The 23,193-nt window shown below is 51.6% G+C and overlaps 1 protein-coding gene across 7 annotated transcripts in view; it reads left to right on the top strand.

The window, feature by feature from the left end:
- The window catches only part of FLNB (filamin B), a 156,092-nt gene that overhangs the window by 121,777 nt on the left and 11,122 nt on the right, over nt 1-23,193 (top strand). The window contains exons 28-41 of one of the 7 annotated variants that reach the window (XM_002713270.6): nt 6-195; nt 2,179-2,426; nt 4,906-4,977; nt 5,722-5,824; nt 6,944-7,084; nt 10,357-10,485; nt 11,127-11,300; nt 12,084-12,242; nt 12,529-12,732; nt 13,710-13,862; nt 13,961-14,083; nt 17,731-17,997; nt 18,613-18,750; nt 19,946-20,061. In XM_002713270.6, the coding sequence (XP_002713316.1) occupies nt 6-195; nt 2,179-2,426; nt 4,906-4,977; nt 5,722-5,824; nt 6,944-7,084; nt 10,357-10,485; nt 11,127-11,300; nt 12,084-12,242; nt 12,529-12,732; nt 13,710-13,862; nt 13,961-14,083; nt 17,731-17,997; nt 18,613-18,750; nt 19,946-20,061 (2,217 nt within the window). Of the gene's footprint in view, nt 1-5; nt 196-2,178; nt 2,427-4,905; nt 4,978-5,721; nt 5,825-6,943; nt 7,085-10,356; nt 10,486-11,126; nt 11,301-12,083; nt 12,243-12,528; nt 12,733-13,709; nt 13,863-13,960; nt 14,084-15,895; nt 16,757-17,002; nt 17,049-17,730; nt 17,998-18,612; nt 18,751-19,945; nt 20,062-23,193 lie in introns of those variants that run through there. The other 6 variants (XM_002713267.5, XM_002713269.6, XM_089306028.1 and 3 more) reach the window with 6 other exon arrangements.

The raw sequence follows: 23,193 nt of genomic DNA, 5'->3' as shown, positions 1-23,193 counted from the left end.
CACAGGACCAAGAGGGAAAACCCAAAAGAGCTGTTGTCCAGGACAACAAAGATGGTACCTATGCTGTCACCTACATCCCCGATAAGACTGGACGCTACATGATTGGGGTCACCTACGGAGGGGATGACATTCCGCTTTCTCCTTACCGCATCCGGGCCACTCAGACGGGCGATGCCAGCAAGTGCCTGGCCACAGGTGAGTACAGGACACCTCATGGGCAGGACTGTGGACGTGGGGGTCCATAGGCTGCCTCTGGCCCTCTCTGCCACCTCATAGCTGTGTGATCCAGGCAGGTTACTCAACTTCTCTGAGCTTCAGTTCAGTCACATGTAGATTGAGAACATGCATCCGTGTGCGGAAAGCTTTGAAAGATCTTTGGTTTTTGGTTTGTTTGTTTGTTTCTTGGCAACATTGAGATTCAGGGAGCCCTTTGGAGGCTGAGAGGCTGTGTGGAAAGATCAGATGAGGGCAGGCGGGAAAGATGCTTCTCAGGGTGCCAGGCTTGTGCTGGCTCTGCATCCATCAGGTTTGCTGTGGCTGCACTGACATGAACAGAGGATGTTCTGTAGAGCAAGGGAGGAGCTGGCAGCCGCCATACAGAGGAGAGAGGGTGGGGAGGAGGGCTGCTGATGGCCTGATTTGATCAGATTAGGTTTTATGCGCTTACTAACGTTCTCTGCTACTCCACATCAAGGTGTGCAAGTGTCACGTGTTAATGAAAGCATTTTAAAAATGAAAACAAAAAGTGAAGTGGGTATGCTTAATGTGACCCCACCATGTCAGCAGCTCCCGTGAAAGGCACTGGAGGGTTGACTTTGTCCTGATTCACTCAAGCAGTTTTGGGATCAGTGTTGGAGAGACACACTGAGGATCCAGGGCCTTCCTCAGCACCTGTGCATGGGCCTCTCGGGAAGTATCCGCGCTATTTGTGCATCTACTTCCCTCACTGTCTAACACAGGACTTGTTGCCCTGGGCTTTCTAAGCCCTGGTCCCTGTGTGGGACACCCAGGCAGGTGTGAAAGCAGAAACTCCATCTCTGAAGTAAGACCCATTTGCCTTTCTTGAAATATAAGAAAACTAAAGATAGAATTGCATCCTGCCTGTGCTCTGTTTCCCACACATCTCACCTTGTTCTGAATGGAGAAAGTCTTCTGGCTTTCAGGGCATGGTTGTGAGTTGTGCGGCTTGACCCTTTTTGTTTGCCCACGCCCTTGGCAAAAATGGAGGAATTTTTGAAATGCTGTCCATTTCATCACCTCCTGGGCCTGTGCAGCCGCCCTCTGCCAACTGGACTGCATTTGTGAACCTGCGGGCTTGTTCGTGCTGGGTGGGGGCTTCCTTCTTGCTTTCCAGGCTCAGTTCCTGAGCAGAATCTGCCCTGTGGCCCAGGAACTCCTACTGGCCACCCCGCTTGGCCTGTCATTCATGGCCTCCCACGGGCTGGCTCCAGTCTTCTCTTCTGTCTGAACAAAATGTTTTTACTCCCTGCTGCTTCTACACACCTTGCTCATTTTTGCCCATGTGCTTTAGTTGGTACTTTTTTCCATTCCCGGATGTTTGTGAAGGGTGCCACTATTAGGGGGAGAAAGACAGACAGACAGAAAGGTCATTGTTTGGGGGAAACATTGTAAGTCTCCCATAGCCCTGAACACCCATCCTTCTTAGTGCAACCATTTTTCCTTCGTATCAGGAAGCCCTCTGTCAGTGTGGCAACCCTGAGATAGAGATGCCTAGACTCAAAGACATGACCTTGAGGCTGCTTCTCTAAAGGATACTGGATTATTTTTTTCTTATAACTTAGGCCCTCCTCAGTGTTTCCATGGCAGCTTGAGCCATCACTCATGGTGCCCAGCCTGCATCTGTTAGACCATGAGCATCTTGAGAGTAGGAATTGTGTCTCATTCACCTTTACCTGTACCTGGCACTTAAGAAAATGCCCCATTTATGTTTGCTGACAGTGGCTGACCTTTCCTTCCATTCCCTTGAATGCTGGCCCACCACGGCTGATATTCAGCTATATTCAGGAATCGGTGCCATGCTCTGCTGAGCAGCTCCAGTCCCTAGTGAGCTTGGAGCTGGCACTGTTGATGGAGGCATCGCAGTGAGTGTGACTTGTTCTTGGACCTCCTGGATAAGATTCCATGGCTTCCATTCTCTTCTCCTGAACATTTCTCCAGGTCCTGGAATCGCCCCCACTGTGAAAACGGGCGAGGAAGTTGGTTTTGTGGTTGACGCGAAGACTGCCGGGAAGGGGAAAGTAACCTGCACAATTCTGACCCCGGATGGCACTGAGGCGGAAGCTGATGTGATCGAAAATGAGGATGGCACCTATGACATTTTCTACACAGCCGCCAAGCCTGGCACCTACGTGATCTATGTGCGCTTTGGTGGCGTTGATATTCCCAACAGCCCCTTCACTGTCATGGTAAGGAAAATCCCTTTAGCAGCCAACAGAACACCTGCCCGTGGTGCAACCCTGATTAGGATGTTCCCTTCTGTTTTCCTCCTTGAAAAACTTTATTGGTATGCAGGTGTGACCTTGTAGAGCTAGAGATGCCTTGTCTGTCACACTTAGGGACTTGGGCAATAACCTGCCCTAAGCCCCGCTCAGAAACATACAGCTTCCAGAAAACCCGCACTTTGCCAGAAAAGTCAACAGAACATGACAGTTTTTCGTTGTGCCAGTTCCTCCTCCCACCTACCTCTGTGCTGGAGCAGTGAGGATCCAGATGCTGTTCTGTCTACAGACTTGCACCTGATATCTTGGGACACAAATGAGGTCCAGTTGTGTTTTTGCAAAGAGTCAGATATTACGTTTGAGGGGGAAGTCCTTTGTCTTTTGAAGTGAGCAACATCTGGAATGAAAGGAAACGATCGTGCAGACATCTGGGCCAGTGACTGACTTGGGGCCTTTAGTTTTCAATCCCGACTGACTTTTAGGTCTTCAACCAGGAGCAAGGGAAGAAACCCTAGGAGAATCACCTGGCTTAACCCTCAAAGCCGAGCGTCGCTGGCCCTTTTACAGATGAGGCATGTCCAATCCGACAGCCGCCCAATGCGGTGCCATCTCCCTCCCTGGTGTCCTTTGATGCCACGGGCGGCAGCCACACTCGACCACAAGGTTCATAGACACTTAATGACCCAGCCATGCCCACAGCCTGCAAGGCACCTTCTAATTATTTGACTTTGTGCAGCCATGGAAAAGGGCAGGGAGCTTTCATTCCCAACAGAAGCCCGAGGGCTTCCTTGCAAGCAGTCTCTGTGGGATCTGTTGTGGCTCTTCCCCTTTCCATGGACATTCGTGTATCGGTAAACATCGTGCTGGAGCCTGGAGGTTCTTTTGTGTACATAAACACTTGTCAGCAGTTGACAGTGCTCATCTGGGAGTGTTTTGCTGCTGCGCAGGAGAAGGCATTGCAGCTAGAAACTTTATGTTCGGATTGATGGAGTGGGGCTGGGTTGTAGTTTTGAGATTCTGTTTTTGTCTGCTACTGGGTTTTAGCTGGTTGGCTGGAACTGGGCAGGATGAAAGCACCACCACTGGGCAGAGGTCATGGTCCTGCTGGTGCAATGGGCTGGGGTTAAGAGGCCGTGTTGGAGGGGTCTGCGGGAGAAAAATCGATGTGAACACAGCAAGGAGCATTTTAGCAGGCAGCAAGAGTTTGACTTGGAGAATCCCAAAGTCCTTAGGAATAAACTTCCCCTGGGCCCACATGCACACACAGCAAGGGTATTGGTGTGCACACACTGCCCCTAACCACTGCTGAAGGCAGAAAGCTTTGGGTCTTCTCCCACTCAAGGCCTCCCCCAGCCTTACTAGATGGACTGACTTTCTGTTCGTTGGCTTTAGCTGGGTTGATTCCCTGCCTGCATAGATTTGTGGCCAGAAGGACACATACACACAGCAAATACCTCAAGGAGAGCCTCAGGCTGCCTCAATTAAATACTGCCCCCCCCCCCCAACACTCTCGGTGGCATGTGAAGTTGAGGATGGGCAGCGCACCTGCCCAGCTCCTTTGAGAAGTCCTGGGTCTAAGGCCATAGCTTAGCCATTGATTGATCCTCCTGGCAGGGTTTTCCTCAGGCAGCCTCATGCTGAGCAGGCCCTGAGCAGGACCCAGTTCCAAATGGAGCCACTCACAAAGCTGGCTTTCTTAGTAATGGTGGCAAAGTCCGAGGGGGACACCAACATGAGCACGTGGCGTGGGCCCTCTGCTTCCTGTTGTCAGGGGAGAGAAAGAGGGGTGTTGAGAGGTCCCCTCTCAGTTGGGTCAGCTGGATCAGCAGTATAAAGTCTAAGATTTTTGAAAACTGGATTTGTAAAAACTCTAAAGACCAGTGTAAGGGATGGAGAGACGTCTTTCCCGATGCCATGGCGCAGAGATGACTGGCCTGGGTTTGTCTCTGCGTGTGCCCAGAGCACCTGGCTTTTCTGTGTGGAATCCGAAGGTGCCTGCCCCTTTGCAGCTAGCTGCCTTCCTTCACTTGGCCCTGGACACCCTCCCGTACTCATCCATCAGACTGAACCACTTCTTCAGCACCACAGCACAGGGTTCCCCTGCACACACCTCGGGTGATACGTTTGACCAAGCCCCTTGTAGATGGACATTTCGCTTGCTTCAGCATTGTCCAGTCATAGACAGCTGCAGTAGGACTCACATGTCACTTCCTCAGGTAGTCTCCCTGCCCCCAGAGGTCTGCTTGCTGGAAGGGGGGCCTTGGGTTCACCTAACACACACCACCCTGCCTTCCACCTGGGTGGGAAGGCAGTGCCCCCTGCTAGAGTGAGCAGCTCCCTGCTGCACATGGCGGGAGAAGGAGGCAGCTCTCAGGTTGTAGAGTCCACCACGTAGCCAGATCTCTCCAGTGTGATTCCCAACTAATCTCCGTTTGCCACCAACCAGGCCACAGACGGGGAAGTCGCAGCCATGGAGCAGGCACCGGTAAATGCATGTCCCCCTGGATTCAGGCCCTGGGTACACCTTTTGTTTTGTTTTGTTTGTTTGTTTGTTTTCCCCCTGTTTGCGTTTCTGTGTTGACTCAGCCTTAATTTCAGAAAACTGCTTCCTGCTTCTGGGGATGGCTTGAGCCCTCTCGGTGTCCTGGTCATTGGCGTGGCCCCACTGATCAGTGCATCACGATGATCGCGCGCTTTTTCTGTAATAAGACCTACCTTGGCGTCACCACCCGCACTCCATGAATCGCCAGCCGGCCTGTCTGTGATCACGCTCAGCGCGGATTGTCCCGGTGTTTAAAGAGCAAGCTGGACAGCTGTGTGCAGCCCCTGGCGGACACTCAGGGCCGCCACTTGCACATCGGTTTCTGTTCAGGGGAAAAGCCGCCCACTGCTCCTCTCTGCCACTTAAAACGCACCTTCTTTTCCAGGCCACAAGCAACTAAACCTTTGCAGGTGGAGCCTCTTGGGACTCACAGACATTGCTGTCTCTCACTTTCCCCTTCCCCCGGGCACTGCTGGGAGTTTTACAAGCAGACTGCTGAGTGATTTCTAGCCGTGGATCGGTAGAACGGCTCCACTGCTTCAGGTTCCACTCTGGGCCTGGGCCCTGTTACGCAAAGCCCACCCAACATGGGCAGCCACATCCCCACATCCCAGCATCACTAGCTTGCACAACTCCCAGCAGCCCTGCCCTCACCCCCCCAAGCTTCCCTAGCCCCTGCTGTTGTCCACTTACCAACTGACCACTGCTTCCTGATTCTAGGTGACCGAAGAGACCTATGTCCCAGTGAGTGACATGAATGGCCTGGGGTTTAAACCCTTCGACCTGGTCATTCCGTTTGCTGTCAGGAAAGGAGAAATCACTGGTAAGCACTTGTCATGAAAGCTGTCTCATCCTCACTCACTCACATGAGCCTGCTAGAGCAGTGCCAGGGAGCTAGTGCCACCGCCACCCAAAATATGGGCTCCTGAGTACCTAGTTCTTGCTCTAGGGGCTGGTTTACGGCCTTCTGAGATTGCAGAATGTTCTAGATGCATATATGTGGCTTGTCTGCAACTTACATTACATTCTTGAGAGAGCCTGTAGTTCTCTCTGGGCTAAGATCTGCTGTGTTTAAATCCCTCTGAACTGTCAGTTCCTGTTCATCCTTTCTTCCTGCCTTCTCCTACTCTCTTGTTTTTCCAAGTATGAACTTGACACTGAGACTCATTATGTCCTGGGGCCAGCATTGTGGCCCAGCCACCTGAGTTCAGCTACCTCCTTCGATGTCAGTACCCCATGTTGGAGCACCAGTTCAAGTCTTGACTGTTCTGCTTCCCATCCGGCTTCCTGCCTGTGAGCATGGGAAAGCAGCAGCAGATGGGCCAAGTGCTTGGGTTCCTGACTTTGGCTTGGCTCAGCCCCAGCTATTGTGGCCCTATGGGAAGTGAACCAGAGGATGGAAGATTCCCTCTCTCTCTCTCTCTCTCTCTTTCTCTCTCTCTCTCTCCCTCTCCCCCCTCCCCTTTCCCTTCCCTCTCCCCCTCCCTCTCCCCTTCCCCCTCCCTCTTCCACTCCTCTCTCTCCCCCTCCCTCCCTCCCTCCCTCCTTCTCCCCCCCCCCCCGTCTCTCCCTCTCTCTCTGTCACTCTGTCTTTCAAATAAACAAATCTTCAAAGAAAAAAAAAAGTTGTTTTCTCTTCTTAGCCTCCTTTTAATGCCTGTTTCTCTTTGAGTTGATCCATTTCTAACCCTGCTGATTTTGTGGTCTTCTCAAGTCCTATTTGAGCTTCTCATTGTAGAAAACTCCACACTTATAAGTTGCCTGATGTATTTTGTGGGAGCCAAAGGGAACCAAAAAGGCCAAAGAGGTCTGTCTGTTCCCACTGTGAGTCTTGGATGTTTTAGGCAGCAATGAGCATTCCTCAAGTCTGAAAACCTGTGTCTTTCGAAGACGCACGCTTGGCGTGTAAGGACAGTCTCCGTTACCTTGTCCTTTTCTGCAGGAGAGGTTCACATGCCTTCAGGGAAGACGGCTACCCCCGAGATTGTGGACAACAAGGATGGCACGGTCACGGTCAGATACGCCCCCACTGAGGTCGGGCTCCACGAGATGCACATCAAATACATGGGCAGCCACATCCCTGGTAAGTGGGGGCTTTGTGCCCAGGCCAGGGGCCTGAGGTTGTGGGAGGCGGGCAGGTGTTGTAGCAGCAGCAGCCGCGGGGAGGGACACGGTTCTCCTAGGCAGGCTTGGGAAGGCAGTGCCAGCGTCCCTGTGAAAGCCAACAGCCTGCCCCACCCCCTCCCGGCGGATCCAGCCCATTCCCCAAAGGCAAGCTGCTGCTCCATGTCCTGGTCACATGGCCGCACCTGGGGCCCAGGGTTGTTTATCTTCATCACTATGCTGCGTGTGGTCAGAGGTCGAGCTGGGGCAGAATGTGCAGCTGGTTCAGGGTCAGCATGGAGAAGAAGACAGACGCCTTCTGACAGGGAAAGCGGCTTCCGTTTCATGGCTGTCAGCCAGCTCACTGTTAGGCTTGCTCTTTCTCCCTTTCTGTAATCGTGGTTTTTTTTTTTTTTTTTTAACTTTAATATTTTGAATACCTGACACATTCACATGGTTTACATTTTATGTTTGGTTTCAGAGTAGTATTAAGACGGCGCCGCGGCTCACTAGGCTAATCCTCCGCCTAGCGGTGCCGGCACACCGGGTTCTTGTCCCGGTCGGAGCACCGGATTCTGTCCCGGTTGCCCCTCTTCCAGGCCAGCTCTCTGCTGTGGCCAGGGAGTGCAGTGGAGGATGGCCCAAGTACTTGGGCCCTGCACACCCCATGGGAGACCAGGATAAGTACCTGGCTCCTGCCTTTGGATCAGCGCGGTGCGCCAGCTGCAGCGCACCGGCCACGGTGGCCACTGGAGGGTGAACCAACGGCAAAGGAAGACCTTTCTCTCTGTCTCTGTCGCTCACTGTCCACTCTGCCTGTCAAAGATTAAAAAAAAAAAAAAAGACTGCGTGTAAATGGGAATACAGATGTTTGATCCTTCCTGCTTTTTTACATACTCTGCACGTCTGTCTGTCTGTACTCTGTGACGCTAGCAGTATATCCAGGACAGCTTGACAGGTCCTAGGGAGAGAACACCTGCACAGCCGTCCCCCAAGGGGGAGAATCACCACACACATGGCCATTTCTTCTCCCCACCCTGTGCTGAAACCAAGCTTGCTGCAGCCAGTGACCTTTCACCCCCACCATCTCACACTCACAAAGGTGTGTCTGCGGGATTTAATTTCCAGGGCGGAATTGGCAGGGCGCATGTACAGGTGGCTGTAACTTTGATAATACTGCCAAATCCCACTCCGCAGGGGCTGATCCAGTTCACACGCCCACCAGCAGTGCAGGGGAGACCTGACAGTAGAACATGCTATCAGTGTTTTGGATCTTTGCCAATCATGATAGTAGGAAAAAACCAGTTATCTTAGTGTCGCTTTATTTACACTTCTCTTGGAAAAGAGATTGAGCAGTTTTCCATTATGTATAAGTGCCATTTACATTCCTTTTTCTGTGAACTGAACTTCTGTTTCCTTGACCCATTTTTCTTTTTCTTTCTTTTTTTTTTTTTTAAGATTTATTTTATTTATTTGGAAGAGTTATGTAGAGAGAAAGAAATTAGGGAGAGAGAACTCTTCCATCCACTGCTTCACTCCCCAGATGGCCACAACAGCTAAGTCCGGGCCAAGCCAAAGCCAGGAGCTTTCTCCAGGTCTCTCACATGGGTGCAGGGGCCCAAGCACTTGGGCCATCCTCCACTGCTGTCCCAGGCATATTAGCAAGGAGCTAGATTGGAAGTGGAGCAATCAGGGCTGGAAACGGTGCCCACATGGGATGCTGGCTCTGCAGACCGCGTCTTAACCTGCTACACCACAGCACCAGCCCTCCATTTTCTTTATCTACCTTTCCTCCTTCACTTCTTCCTCCTCTTAAAATTTATTTGAAAGAAAGAGAGAGAACTCCCATCAATTGGTTCACTCCCCAAATTCTTGGAATGACCAGGGATGAAACCAGAAACTGGAAAGGCACCCAGCTGTCCTACATAGGTGGCATTGGCGTCATCTGGGATTGAACCCAGGCAGCTCCCATTTGGGCCGTGAGTGTATTTAAGTGCTAAAGCAAAATTTGGTCCCTTCAACCCGTTTTTCTGGTTGGTTATTGGACTTTGTCCTGTCAAAGTCTAGGAACAATTTAAAATGGAAGAGATTAGCTTTTTGTGATAGGAGAGCAAATATTTCTCTGAGTTTGGCATTTTCTTTTGATTTTGTGTGTTTTGTTTACATGTTTATTTAAAACAAAAATATATTATCAGCTTTTGTTTATTCCAAGGAAACAGATGTAGAGAGAATAAAAAAAATACCTTTCTCATGTCTCCCTCCTGCTGTGCAGGTGTGAGTGTCCTTTCCATGTATCCTTCTCTGTACCTACAAACATGCACCCAGCTATGTTACGTTTTATTTTTAAATAAATGGCAGGATGGTAGTAAGGTTATGTAGCAACTTGATTCTTCTCCTTCAGATGCAACAGATGATAGATAATCTCTCCAGTTGGCATACACATATCTTGCCCGTTCTTTTTAATAGCCCATGAGTAGAACAGCATTCATTTAAGCTGTCCTGGTTTGCATGTGAAAACTGCAGAAATGAAAGTGCTTGCCTAGGCTTGGAGTGGGGTTGGCAGGGAGATACTATGGGATGGTTCTTTGAAAAGACGTTCTAGGGGTTGACGCTGTGGCTTAGTAGGTTAAGCCTCCGCCTGTGACACTGGCATCCCATATGGGCGCCGGTTCATGTCCCAGCTGCTCTACTTCTGATCCAGCTCTCAGCTAATGGCCTGGGAAAGCAGTGGAAGATGGTCCAAGTGCTTGGGCCCCTGCACCCACATGGATGACCCGGAAGAACTCAGTCCTGGCTCCTGGCTTCAGGTGGACCCAGCTCCAGCCATTGCAGCCATTTGGGGATTGAACCAGCGGATTGAAGATCTCTCTCTCTCTCTCTCTCTGTCTCTAATTCTAACTCTCAAATAAATTGATTAATTAAAAAAAAAATGAACAGACCTTCTAGCTCGTGCAGTGTGAATCACTTTGAAAAGCCTGGGCAATGGCCTTCCACAAAGGTCTTTCCAGTACCTTCCCTCCTGTTGGCATCCTTGCTCCACAGTCGAGCTATTTCCTTTCTCCTTGATTTATCAAGTTGGGCTGGTCTGCCCTGCTCCTCGGATGTCCTCAGATGGTGAGGTGCACCAGCCCTTCCTGTTGGCCTCTTAGGGGACAGAACACCTGGTAGGTGAGTGTTAAGATTGCCATTACCCAGGGTATTCCATCACCCACTAACGGGTCCCAATTTTGTTTGTGTCCTTTGCAAACCCAGAGAGCCCACTCCAGTTCTACGTGAACTACCCCAACAGTGGGAGCGTGTCTGCATACGGCCCAGGCCTGGTGTATGGAGTGGCCAACAAAACCGCCACCTTCACCATCGTCACTGAGGATGCAGGAGAAGGTACGCTTCCCACCTTCCATTTGTAGAATTAAGTGAGTGTAGTTCCAAGGCAGCTTTTAAAAATCAGACTGTTGGTGGGTAGTGTTTGCCTTTTCTTTTTGTAGAGCTGCTCTGTCATCTAAAGCAGAGGGTGTTGAAGTCCCTTCTGTCTTGATTCCATCACATTTCTGCTATGAAATATTTTGTGCATCTCCCTTGGAATTAAGTGTGCTTTGTTATTGTTTTTTGCACGTGCATCCCAGAACCACATGATTTATGTAATCTCTCACTGGATAAAGCTCTATGATTATGTCCATTGTATTCGTGGACATTGCTAGATTTGTGGTTCTAAAGATATTTTCATCATCCCAGGCAATGGGGGACAGTCTCTTTGGGCTCTGTCCCTGGCGTGGAATTGGCATTGAAGCCTCCATCCCTTTCCCACTCCACGCATGCTGAAGAGTAGAGAGAATCTCAGGATTGTTGGTGGTGAAGACTTGTGATAGTGGGTGTCCTCCCAGTGAGCATTCTTAACAAGTGAACAGCTGTGTTCCATCGACACCCCTTGTCCAAGACTCGTGTGGACTCTGCCACCTGTTGTCCCTGTTGAAACAAACTCTCTCCCTGCCAACTGCCTTTCCTCCTGACCCCCCCACTCTCAGGTGGACTGGATCTGGCTATCGAGGGGCCCTCGAAGGCGGAAATCAGCTGCATTGACAACAAAGACGGGACGTGCACAGTGACCTACCTGCCCACGCTGCCCGGCGACTACAGCATTCTGGTCAAGTACAATGACAAGCACATCCCTGGCAGTCCCTTCACGGCCAAGATCACAGGTGGGGTCGCCAGACTATCCGGGGTCTTCCCGTGGCGGGTATGGCAGACAAGGTTTCTGTTTCAGTACAGTTGACAGAGACCCTTTGAGGAATCATCAGAGTGACAATTCAGTCTGATGCAGGGCTGCCTGAATTCTTCCTTCGCCCAGGAGAAGCTAGGAGTTAGCATTTCAAGAACACTTATTTGGTGCCAGGTTATGGCAGCTGCAGGCAGATCGCAAGGCCTCAGAGGCATTCTGATAACATTACGCGAGTCCATGAACTCAGAGCAGCTCTCCAGATTCTCTTCTAGACAGTTTTGAGTCCAGTTAACTGATGGAAAGACTGAGGCCAAGCCTGTGGTTAGCTGTTCTGGTTACCCATTTCCACCACCATGCTCCCAACGTCTGTTCTGCTTTACTGTGTTTGTGTGAGTGGATTCTGAGGACCCTGTACACGGCAAGGTTCTTGCCCCGTGCCAGGAGCAGCACTGTGTGGAACGTGATCAGTGCTTACCTGAGAGGTGCTCAGACGCGGGGACCTCCATGGCCAAAGGTTGCTTTACAGCGTGGTCCATAGGCTGTCGCACCTCCAGGTGCTGCCAGCTCTGTCTTCGCTTTCCCCAGGTGTGGATGCCAGGTTTTCTTTGTTGCTAAGATCTGTTTGTTGTCCAAGGCACGACACGTCACTTAACTTTGGGTCATTCATTCTTGCCTGTCCTTGTGTAAATGGCGTGTGGATTGGGGGCTCGGGAGAGCCAGGCGACACATGTAACGGGAGCCGTGTTGGGGGCCTCTTTCCCAGATGACAGCAGACGGTGCTCCCAGGTGAAGCTGGGCTCGGCCGCTGACTTCCTGCTCGACATCAGCGAGACTGACCTCAGCACCCTCACGGCCAGCATCAAGGCTCCGTCCGGCCGTGACGAGCCCTGTCTCCTGAAAAGGTTGCCCAACAACCACATTGGTGAGTCTGGGCCACCTTCCTGGCTGGAGCCCAGACATTTGGGTGGGAGACGGGGACTCCTGCCATCCTCTCTTGGGAAACTGGTGGCCCGCTGGAGTGGCATGTGATCAGTGCGCTGGGTCAAACACATTAGAAAAGTCAAGTGCATTCCTGCATTGTGATGTTGATACCCTTGGACTCTGTTGTCAGAAAGCCCAGAAAAAAGTCACAATCCAATCCTTGAGAGTGTGTCTCCCTCTGACTCCCTCTCCTCCCCTTGAAAACCGCATTCTGTGCTCCGATCCAGGCATCTCTTTCATCCCCCGGGAAGTGGGCGAGCACCTGGTCAGCATCAAGAAGAACGGCAACCATGTGGCTAACAGCCCCGTGTCCATCATGGTGGTCCAGTCCGAGATCGGTGACGCCCGCCGAGCCAAAGTCTACGGCCGTGGGCTCTCAGAAGGCCGGACTTTCGAGATGTCTGACTTCATCGTGGATACAAGGGATGCAGGTCTGTGTGTGGGGCAGGGTTTGTGGGGGAACTGCCTAGAGCTTGAGCAAACTTGGTTTCTTTTTTGTACTCTCAGCTTGCTCACCTTTTTCCCCCAACCCTCTTCATGCAGAGTATCCTTCAAGTTGTAGGTGCACTTGCACTGTCATTGAAGTCACGTGACCGTCGGTAGAGTGGGCATTGTCTTTGCTGTGTAGATGGAGAAACTGAGGTTCACGAGGGGTATAGCCCCATCTGCTGCTGGAATTTGAATCTAGAACCACAGCAGCTCCCAGGGGTCTGCTTTATGACCTGTGCTCCCACCATTGTTCCCTGCTTCCCAGGTTCCCTTGACTCATCCCAAGCAGAGAACAGTGGTCCAGCTAAGGGTGCATTTGAGCAAGGTTTTCATGGAAGCGAGACATCTCTTCCTGTCCTCCTTTGAGATCGTCTGGGTTACATGCTCCCCCATTCCAGTGCTGTCATCTTCCGCCTTCCTGAGCTGCAGCCGCATTGGTGAATTTCGCAGAGAGAGAGCACTAGAGAATTCTTCTCCCAAGGGGAAGATGCTCCCTGTTGTCTCCTTGTGTTGTTAAACCTTCAAATGTGCTGACGTAACCAAGGCAGCTGGGGATGCTTTAAGATTCATATTCTCAGGCCTGTGGCTGGTATCTGTCTTGGAAGCATGGCAGAGTGCTTTCCCCTGCTAGTTAGTTGCACAGGACACACAAGACACTGTTCATGGGCCATCAGCACATGCCCTTGAGGGAAGAGTTCTCCGGCCAAAGCCGTATCCAGCAGGTTGTTCCACTGCAGAACCTCTCAAAGACCTTCCCCTGCTCTTCTGCCCTGCGCTGACCATGCAGGGCCACTGTTCCTTTCTCCTTGCTGACTGGCAGGACTTTGAATTTCAAGGGTCAGGTGACCTTCATGATTTCATCGACCTCCACCTCCCCGGTGAGTTGCCATCAGAACAGCCCGGGGCTGCTGTGTTGCAGGTTATGGCGGCATTTCCTTGGCGGTGGAAGGCCCCAGCAAGGTGGACATCCAGACAGAGGACCTGGAAGACGGCACCTGCAAGGTCTCCTACTTCCCCACCGTGCCCGGGGTTTACATCGTCTCCACCAAGTTCGCTGATGAGCACGTGCCCGGTACGGTGTCCCGCCTGCACTTGCTGTGTGAGGCTCGGGGTTTCCTTTCAATGCCGTGGCCTCTGGGCTGCTCACAAGGGCCTTCTTTGTTCTTCCAGGGAGCCCCTTTACTGTGAAGATCAGCGGGGAGGGACGAGTCAAGGAGAGCATCACCCGCACCAGCCGGGCCCCGTCTGTGGCCACCGTTGGCAGCATCTGTGACCTGAACTTGAAAATCCCAGGTGGGCACAGGGCTCATGGGGCCGGGTAGTGGGCACCTTTGGGAACCAAGTCCGGCGTTACCCTGAGCATCGCATCCAGGTTGGCTGTGCTGACCTTTGATTTCATTTTCTTTTACATTTATTCCCCTCGACAAAAAATAATGTTTATTTGCCATCTTTTTCTTTCTTTTTGTAAAGATTTATCATTGATTTGAAAGGCAGAGTTAGAGAAAGAGAGAGAAGAGGTGGGGAGAGATGGGTCTTCCTTCCCCAAATGGCCATGATGGATGGTGCTGGGCCAGGCTGAGGCCAGGAGCCTGGTACTGCATCTGAGTCTCCCACGTCGGTGGCAAGGGCCCAGACACTTGGGCCATCTTTGTGGCTTTCCCAAGAGCATTAACAGGGAGCTGAGTCAGAGGTGCAGCAGCCAGGACATGAACCAGAACCCGTATCAGATGCCTGTGTCACTGGCAGCAGCTTAACCTGCTGTGTCACCACGCTGGCCCCCGCTACCTTTTTCTTCTTCCAAGTGAAAATGGCTTGATTGTCTCACATGAGGGAAATGCAGTTGAGCCTTTGGATTGGTAGATTGACTCTGTTGAGGAGGGTAATGTCAGAGTGGGACCTGGCCATCTGGAAGTATTTAGGGAGTGGTAGCCCAGTGGGATCCTTCTAATATTCCCGCTCAGCTCCTCCAGCTGTCAAACGAGAACCAGGGCTGTGCTTCACACCTGGGTGGGCCATAGCACGTCCTCCTGGGGTTGAACGAGCAGCAGGCAGGCTGCATCTAGTGTCTGAAATGTGGCCCAGGTTCTTCCCATGAAGAACCCTCCCTACGAGAATTCACTATGTGGGATTTTGGAGTCTCCTCTGGCCACGAGCTGGGCATGGTTTGCAGGTCTGCAAATTCGATGGAGAAGTAAAATCCAGAGTCTGCAGATGAAGCTCACATGTTCTGCTGGGGAGAGGGCTGCTTATACCATATCTCCAGTCTCGTGTCTGTTTTTATTTTTGTTTATTTAAGGATTTATTTGTTTGAGAGGCAGAGGCAGAGAGAGAGAGTTCTTTGATCTGCTGGTTCACTCCCTAGATGGCCGCAATGGCCGGAGCTGCACCAAAACAAAGCCAGGAGCCAGGAACTTCCTTCAGGTCTCCCATGCAGGTGCAGGGGCCCAAGTACTTGGGCCATCCTCTACTGCTTTCCCAGGCCTTAGCAGAGAGCTGGATTGGAAATGGAGCAGCTGGGACTTGAACCGGAACCCATAAGGGATGCTGGCACTGCAGACGGCAGCTTTGCCCGTTATGCCACAGCGTCAGCCCCTCGTGTCTGTTTACTCTGCCTTCTCAGCTAGAGTTGGAGGCTTCCCCCTGTATAGACACATCCGTGTTGGGCCATGTGTCAATGTGGTCAAAGCCTCATTACTGTGAGATCCAGCCCAGATCACTTAAAAAGAGTTGTTTGTGATCATAAAATGTTCACCTGGGAACAGGTGTTTGGCCTGACCGTTAAGATGCCCATATCCCATATCAGGGAATCTGGATTCGATACCCACCTCTGGCTCTTGACTCCAGCTTCCTGCTCCCCTAGGAAGCAGCAGGGGCTGACTCAAGTCTCTGGGTCCCTTCTACCCACGTGGGAGACCTGGATTGAGTTCCTGGCTTCTGGTTTCAGCCCAGCTCCAACTTGGCTCAGCCCTAGCCGTTTGGGGCATTTGACAAGTGAAGCCGTTTCTCTCTGTCTGCCTCTCAAATAAATAATTAAAATGTTCATGTGTTCACAAACGAGGTAGGAGGGATGCTCAGGAGAGCATTGCTGGCCAATACTTTTCACAGACATGGCCATGTCCGGGCAGCCTGCCCTCCGGGAGCACCCTGGTGCCCATTTCTCCGTTTGCCCCAGCAGCACTGGACCTGTCTCTCGTTCCCTGGCCCATCTGATGAGAAAAGACCACGTGAAGCTCTTGGGTGCCTGGTGATGAGATTTCTGCACTGTACCTCACGTTTCTCACTGCCTGAAGTGTCTCGTCTGTTTCATGTGCATGTTCCTGTCTTGAAGAGCTAGTGCGTGTCTGAGTATCACCTGTCCTTTGAAGACTGCCCTGGCTCCTGACTCTTCTTCCTCTCGGTTGCTTGGAAACAGATGACTGGGAGACACTTTTCTCCTCTTTGCCCGCATGTCCTCTCATCAGGCCACGTGTCCTCAGGACCCTGGCCGTGGAGGGGTGTTAGTGCAGGCTGCTAGGATGCAGTAACATGAACTGGGTAGGACCAGCAGGAATGTTTATTTCTCCCTTTTTTTTTTTTTTTAAGATTTATTTATTTATTTGTTTGAAAGAGTTATACAGAGAGAGAAGGAGAGAGAGAGAGAGAGAGAGAGGTCTCCTGTCCTCTGGTTCACTCCATGATTGGTTGCAACGGCCGGAGCTGCACTGACCCAAAGCCAGGAGCCAGGAATTTCTTCCGGGTCTCCCACATGGGTACAGGGGCCCAAGGACTTGGGCCATCTCCTACTGCTTTCCCAGGCTGTAGCAGAGAGCTGGATGAGAAGTGGAGCAGCCAGGACTCAGACCAGCACCCATATGGGATGTTGGCACTGCAGGCGGCGGCTTTACCCGCTATGCCACAGTGCCGGCCCTGAATTTGTTTCTCATAGTTGTGCTAGCCGGAAGTCCAAGTGCTGCCGGCAGGCTCCTGGCGACAGCTCTCTTCCCAGGTACATACGACCGGCTCCGTGTATCTTTACATGAAGAGAGCAAAGACTGAGAGCTCTGCCAGGGTCTAAAAAAGGGTGCCGGTGCCATCACGAGGGCTGCACGTCCGTGATCTGTCCTCTGAGACTTCCAAAGGCCCCTCCTCAGCACCATCGCCCTGGGGAGGAGACACTGGGTCTGTAACACAGGTGGCCTTTTCCCCAACCTCCTTTCCTTTCTCTGTCATCAGGGTTCTAAGTCATCAGCGGCTCAGCCCAGGTCCCGTAGGGCTGCGGGTGAGGGTTCATGCTGGCTGCTGGTGATTGCAGTGCCTGACACACCACGTGTGGCTTGCCTGTCTCCACCGTGGCAGTGCGGGCACAGTCCTGAGCATGATGCAAGCTGCCTGTGTGGAGGAGACACGGTCTGTGCCCTCCTGAGAGTGTGGCTCCTGCTCTTCCGTTTGCTCGAAGCTTGCTCACGCATGGAATCTCAGGCCATCGGGACTGACATGTGTTCACCTGGTTCTCTCCGTGCCTAAAGGACCTGCCACAGCTAACTGACTGTAAGGGACGGGCGGCTCCCATATTTTTTGCCCTCTTTTCTGTGGCAAGAGCCCATCTAAGCATGACGGATGGCCACACTGCCTTTGCCCTGGAAACATGGAGTGGTTGTGGTTTTCATGGACGCGCTGTCCCCATTGGCTGTGGCTGATTAGAAGCTGCTATGTGAAATCCACTTGATGCCAACCTAGAAGACTGTTCAAGTGCTTGGCAGGAAAGAAGCATCAGTGCCCCTTGAATGCTGTCTGCACTGGGTGGCCACAGGAGGGGAGGCCACCGCCTGAAGGGGAGGGGCTAGAGCACTCCACATCCACTGGTCTGTACCTGCCTCACCGGCTGCTGCTTGCCCTGCGTGTCCTGCCCTGCCGTGGGCCCTTGTCCTAATCCTCCTCTTTGTCCCTACCCCCCCTTTCAGAAATAGACAGCAGTGACATGTCGGCCCATGTCACCAGCCCCTCCGGCCGTGTGACCGAGGCAGAGATTGTGCCCGTGGGGAAGAACTCGCACTGCGTCCGGTTTGTGCCCCAGGAGATGGGCGTTCACACGGTCAGCGTCAAGTACCGCGGGCAGCACGTCACCGGCAGCCCCTTCCAGTTCACCGTGGGGCCGCTCGGCGAAGGGGGTGCACACAAGGTGCGGGCAGGAGGCCCCGGCCTGGAGAGAGGAGAAGCAGGAGTCCCAGGTGAGGGTCCTGGCAGGTGTTTGACTAGAGAACAAGAGTTGGGTCTGGGCCACGTGACTGCCCACACCCTTTTGTCTGGTCCCAAGGAGGAGCTTCTTCTGGGTGTCTTTCAGGGCATTCTTTACACACAGTTTCTGTGGCTGAGTAAGTTTGGCTGTGCTCCCTTACCCACAACTAAACAAATGTCTTAGGGAGGGGCTTCTGGGGTCTGTAGCTCGTTATGTGCCTCTGCATCTCTAAGAGGGAAGCAGAGTCATGGTGCTGTTGCCGGAGGTCTTGCCAGGCCACCGTTTTGTGGAACACACTAGAACACCACAAAACTGATCGCAAAGGGCCCCTGGCCATGTTGGCTACTGGTGGGAAGATCTGGGGGGAAAAACATAACATTTGCCTCTTTTTCTGGGTTGGTTTGGGTTTCTCAAAAGGTGCCGGATTGCCCTTGAACTTGCTAATAACCACCCATGGTGCTTGGGAGGCCTCGGTATCAGGCCTTGCTTGGTTTCTGCTTGGGATGAGAGCTGGCAACAGACTAAACCCAGTGCTGCGGATTGGAACATGGAGTGGGGCAGGGGCTGTCTGGGCTCTGTCACTAACAAGCCATTTCTTTGCTCTCAGCCGAGTTCAGCATCTGGACACGGGAAGCAGGTGCTGGGGGCCTCTCCATCGCCGTTGAGGGCCCCAGTAAAGCTGAAATTACATTTGATGACCATAAAAACGGGTCATGCGGCGTGTCCTATATTGCCCAAGAGCCTGGTATGTACTCAGGGGTTGACTGAGGATGTTTTCCTTGTCCAGAGATGGTCAGGTTGTAAGGAACAGTAAATGAGTTTGTGTGTAGAAGCACATAGAGAATCTTCTAGAAATCCAAGTGTGGGAGCTGCAGCTGGACCTCAAAGGTGGGGATTCTTGATCTCAGTAGCTTGGTCTTTCACTCAAATGCCTCATTGTTTCCACCAACCAGCCTCTCTGTCTGCCCACCAGTGAATGGTCCATGGCGGTGTGGCTGCCCTAGACAAGGGGCCTCTGTACCTGAGCTCCCGAGAGCTGGGCTCATGGTTTCAAATCATATAAAAGATACCACATTATAATGGAAATCACTTCTATTAAAATCCAGTTATCAAAAGCTTGCAAGAGCCGGCGCCCTGGCTCAATAGGCTAATCCTCCACCTTGCGGCGCCGGCACACCGGGTTCTAGTCCCGGTTGGGGCGCCGGATTCTGTCCCGGTTGCCCCTCTTCCAGGCCAGCTCTCTGCTATGGCCAGGGAGTGCAGTGGAGGATGGCCCAGGTGCTTGGGCCCTGCACCCCATGGGAGACCAGGAAAAGCACCTGGCTCCTGGCTCCTGCCAGGATCAGCGCGGTGCGCCGGCTGCAGCGGCGGCCATTGGAGGGTGAACCAACGGCAAAAGGAAGACCTTTCTCTCTCTGTCTCTCTCTCTCACTGTCCACTCTGCCTGTCAAAAAAAAAAAAAAAAAAAAAAAAGGAAGACCTTTCTCTCTGTCTTTCTCTCTCACTGTCCACTCTGCCTGTAAAAAAAAAAAAAAAAAAAAAGCTTGCAAGGACTAATATGTAACCTAGCACACATGCATGTCCTCATTAACGCATTAAACCATAAGATTTAGTGACAAGGTATTGACTACTTTAATTTCCAATTAGTGGTGAGAGGTTATTGAAAATTGAGGTTTAGTGATTTCTCCTTCAAGGCCATGGGTCTCCTGAGTCCTATACAGTGCAAAGCCCATTAACTATGGATCCAGGCTAAGAATCCTTACTTTGCCCAACTAAGAAAATTATATTGGCACAGCCTCAGCCAGGTGAATATCTGCTAAAGCCATCGATGAGGGCCAGGAGTCCCTGAAGGCATCTTAGCCCTAGGTAAGAAGCAAGAGGCCACCCTGGAGCCACACTTCGAGAACCTCTGGAATGATGCGACTTTCCTGTCCTCCTAGGTAACTACGAGGTGTCTATCAAGTTCAACGATGAGCACATCCCCGAGAGCCCCTACCTGGTGCCAGTCATCGCGCCCTCTGACGACGCCCGCCGCCTGACTGTTATGAGCCTTCAGGTGAGACGCAAGGAAGCATCCACCTCCTTGGCCGCAGGCCCACCAGTGGGACCCTTGGACTCCTGAGGCCGCTTCAATCCCCCTCTTCCCACTTGCCCCTGGATGCTACCACCCATGGGCAAACTTGCCCTAGGCCGACTCTGTTCCCTGCACACTTAGCAGAGTCCCAGTGAACAGCACACCTCTACATTTAGGAACCCATTTATTTTACAATGTTGCAGAGCAATGAAGGAAGCTTGTTAGTAACTTGGTCAAGGATAAAGAGTGCTTTCAAAGCAAAAAAAAAAAAAAAAGCCCTCTCTGAGGCTTACCCTGCAGCTGTCAGCTTCCTTCTCAAGAAAGTCAATGGCGATTTATTTTATGATGATAATTTATTTATCTTAAGTGTGCAAGGAACTATGGGAAGAACTTTAGCAAAACCCTGATAAGGAGGTTGTCTTGCCTTATTTTAAAGGTGGTGCAGGGAGGTTGTGGCCACCAGTGCCCAGTAAGTATGAGGCGGAGTGAGAACTCTGGCTCCGGAACACCCGTTCCCAGCTGCAGCCACTTCAGTCCCCACCTTGCAATCCGCAAGCAGTGGCATGATCCAGTCCTCAAGGATGCCAGGACAGGCAGCATTTCTCCCTGCCTTTAATAGATCAATGCACGGTTGCATCTGTGCCTTCAGTCAAACTAAGAGCCCCTGGGAGTGCCTCTAGGAGAAGCAGTTAGGTTGGTTAAGAACACCAGAATGCCACAGCATGATTCCTGGCTAATGGGTTTTCTAAAGAGCCTTCAGATCCCTCAACGCTACCTTAAAAAAATTTTTTTTTGTTTAATGTATTTGTTGAAAGGCAGAGAGAGACAGAGATTATCTGCTGGTTCTCTCCCCAAATACCTGCAACAGCCAGAGCTGGCCTAGGTCAAAGCCAGGAGACGTGAACTTAATCTAGATCTCCCACATGGGTATCAGGGACCCAAGTACTTGAGCTGTCCTTTCTGCCTCTCAGGGTACCCATTAGCAGGCAAGTAGAATAAAAACTGTAGCCAGAACCCAGACCTAGGCACTCCCAATATGGGACATAAGTGTGCCAAGCACCAGCTTAACCACTGTACCAAATACCCACTGTTCCACTCAATATTTAAAAATCGTGGATTTGAAGAAAATCCCGTCTCGTATCTCAGACTGATATCATGGGATCCAGTTCCATTCACTGGGTGTGAATTCACACCTGAGATTCCAGCCTCACTCTGAGGAGAACTGGGATTTTGCTGGTTGTCCCTAACATCTGTCATTCATTTAGGGCCCCAAACAGAACCCACAGCAGAACTGTGTCCCCGGCTTGAAGCGGCCTCCCCCGGAGGGCACCAAGGGCCCTAACTGGTTACTGTGGCATTGATGTTTTTCTTGTGTTTCATGTAAAGGCTTCTTAACAGAAATTTCTTTTGTGGTCAACTCACCTAAAGCCTACGGAGGGAGATCAACCCAGCATTTGTGGAGGCACAGAGCTGCCTTCTCGCACCTCGAAGGTTCCCTTGGGATCTTCCGAGGTGTTTATCTCCCTCTTGAGGCTTTAGGAGCACGCGGATTCAGGTAACGTCGGTGATTCTGTCTAGAGAGCCAGCAGGGGGATCCTCACGGTCGGAGCATCGATATTTCACAAGCGTGCACCAGGATGCAGAGCGAGCTGCTGCGGCGGGCAGCTGCCCCAGCCAGGCACACAGACGTGCCTGTCAGCGTGGTGCCCTGTGCTCTCTGGGTCCTTGGATACCCAGGGATTTGTCAGTTACTTATCAGAGACCCAGCGCGAGCCTACGCGGCAGCATCTGGTGCTGGTTAGGCAAGAGGGGCTCGTGTAGTTCTGTCTTGCTCTTGAGACTTTGTAGAAAATTGGAGTCGGCTGGCAGTTTGTGAGGGATGGGGGTCCTTTCGCCATCAAAGCCTCCTTAATTTTGTGTTCTGTAACCTCCAGGGCAGCACATCCTGCCACGACAGAAACCTTCCACCTCTGCACGAAACACATGGGGCTGCAGTCACCCAGGCACTGAAGTTTTAGTTGTATTTCATCTTAAAGGCTTTCAATTTAATTTTTAAAAATTTAAAGAAAAATTTGTTTTATTTGAAAAGCAGAGTGAGAGAGATCATCTTCTGGCTGGGGCAGGGCCAGGCCAAAGCCAGGAGCCCAGAACCCCATCTGAGTTTTCCACGTAGGTGGCAGCGGTCCAGGCTCTTGAGCCATCTTCTTTTCCTTCCCAGGCACATTAGCAGGGAGCTGGATCAGAAGCAGAGTATCTGGGACTCACTGCTGTGCCTCTATGGGATAGTGGCATCACAACATGGGCCCCAGTTGTTTTAGATGTCATGTATGCAGTCACATGTGAGTAGTGATTATCCAATTAGGCAACTCAGCTGTAGGGTCTTGCTGGCAAGAGGCGACCCTTGTGTCAGCACCCTTGCCCTTGTCTCCACCTAGGGAACTTACTAGAGGCATAGAATCCGACCCCTATCCCGGACGCATTGGATAAGAACCTGCATTTTAACAAGATCCGCAGCAGATTGATTTGCACCATAAGTGTGAGCCATGCTGGTTTGGAGTTAGATCTGTGTGGCCAGAATTCAGTGCAAACCGCTCAGCTGCCAAGTGTTGCAGCTTGGCAGTGGCTGATCCGAGAGGGTCACTGCTCAGCCCTGTACCCAGGCACCTCGATTTCTAACCCCTCCCCCAGAAGAGACAGAACGTGGAGAAGAAAACGAGCCCAGCACAAAAACCAAACCACCCCTCTCCCTGCTGCTTTTGGGGAAGAGTACAGGTGATTTCTAAATGCATATTAATATTCAACAAGAAGCTGGCTTTTTTTTTTTAGCCTTTCTATATATGGGCCAGACCCTGTCTGTGTGTTTGCATACACAACTTCTTCTCAACAACTCTCTGAGATACATTGAGTTGTTAGGCCCATTTTATAGATGAGAAAACTGAGCCTCAGAGAAGTTGAAAATGATGATAAACCAAGGTCCAGCTGATTCTTAACCATTGTCCAGGATCGCCTCCCTCACATGCGTGGCCCTTTGCAACTTTACAAAAGGTCCTCCCAACTCCTACCCTTGAGTGAGAGAGGAGCAGAGACAGGAAACAATTTGTGTTAGTGAGTGCA

This window comes from Oryctolagus cuniculus, chromosome 10 (genome assembly GCF_051225735.1).
Source record: "Oryctolagus cuniculus isolate XC-2025 breed Fujian yellow rabbit chromosome 10, ASM5122573v1, whole genome shotgun sequence".
In the NCBI taxonomy this organism is placed as follows: domain Eukaryota; kingdom Metazoa; phylum Chordata; class Mammalia; order Lagomorpha; family Leporidae; genus Oryctolagus; species Oryctolagus cuniculus.
The sequence above is the reverse complement of the archived record's forward strand: the minus strand, read 5'-3'. Positions and strand labels throughout refer to the sequence as shown.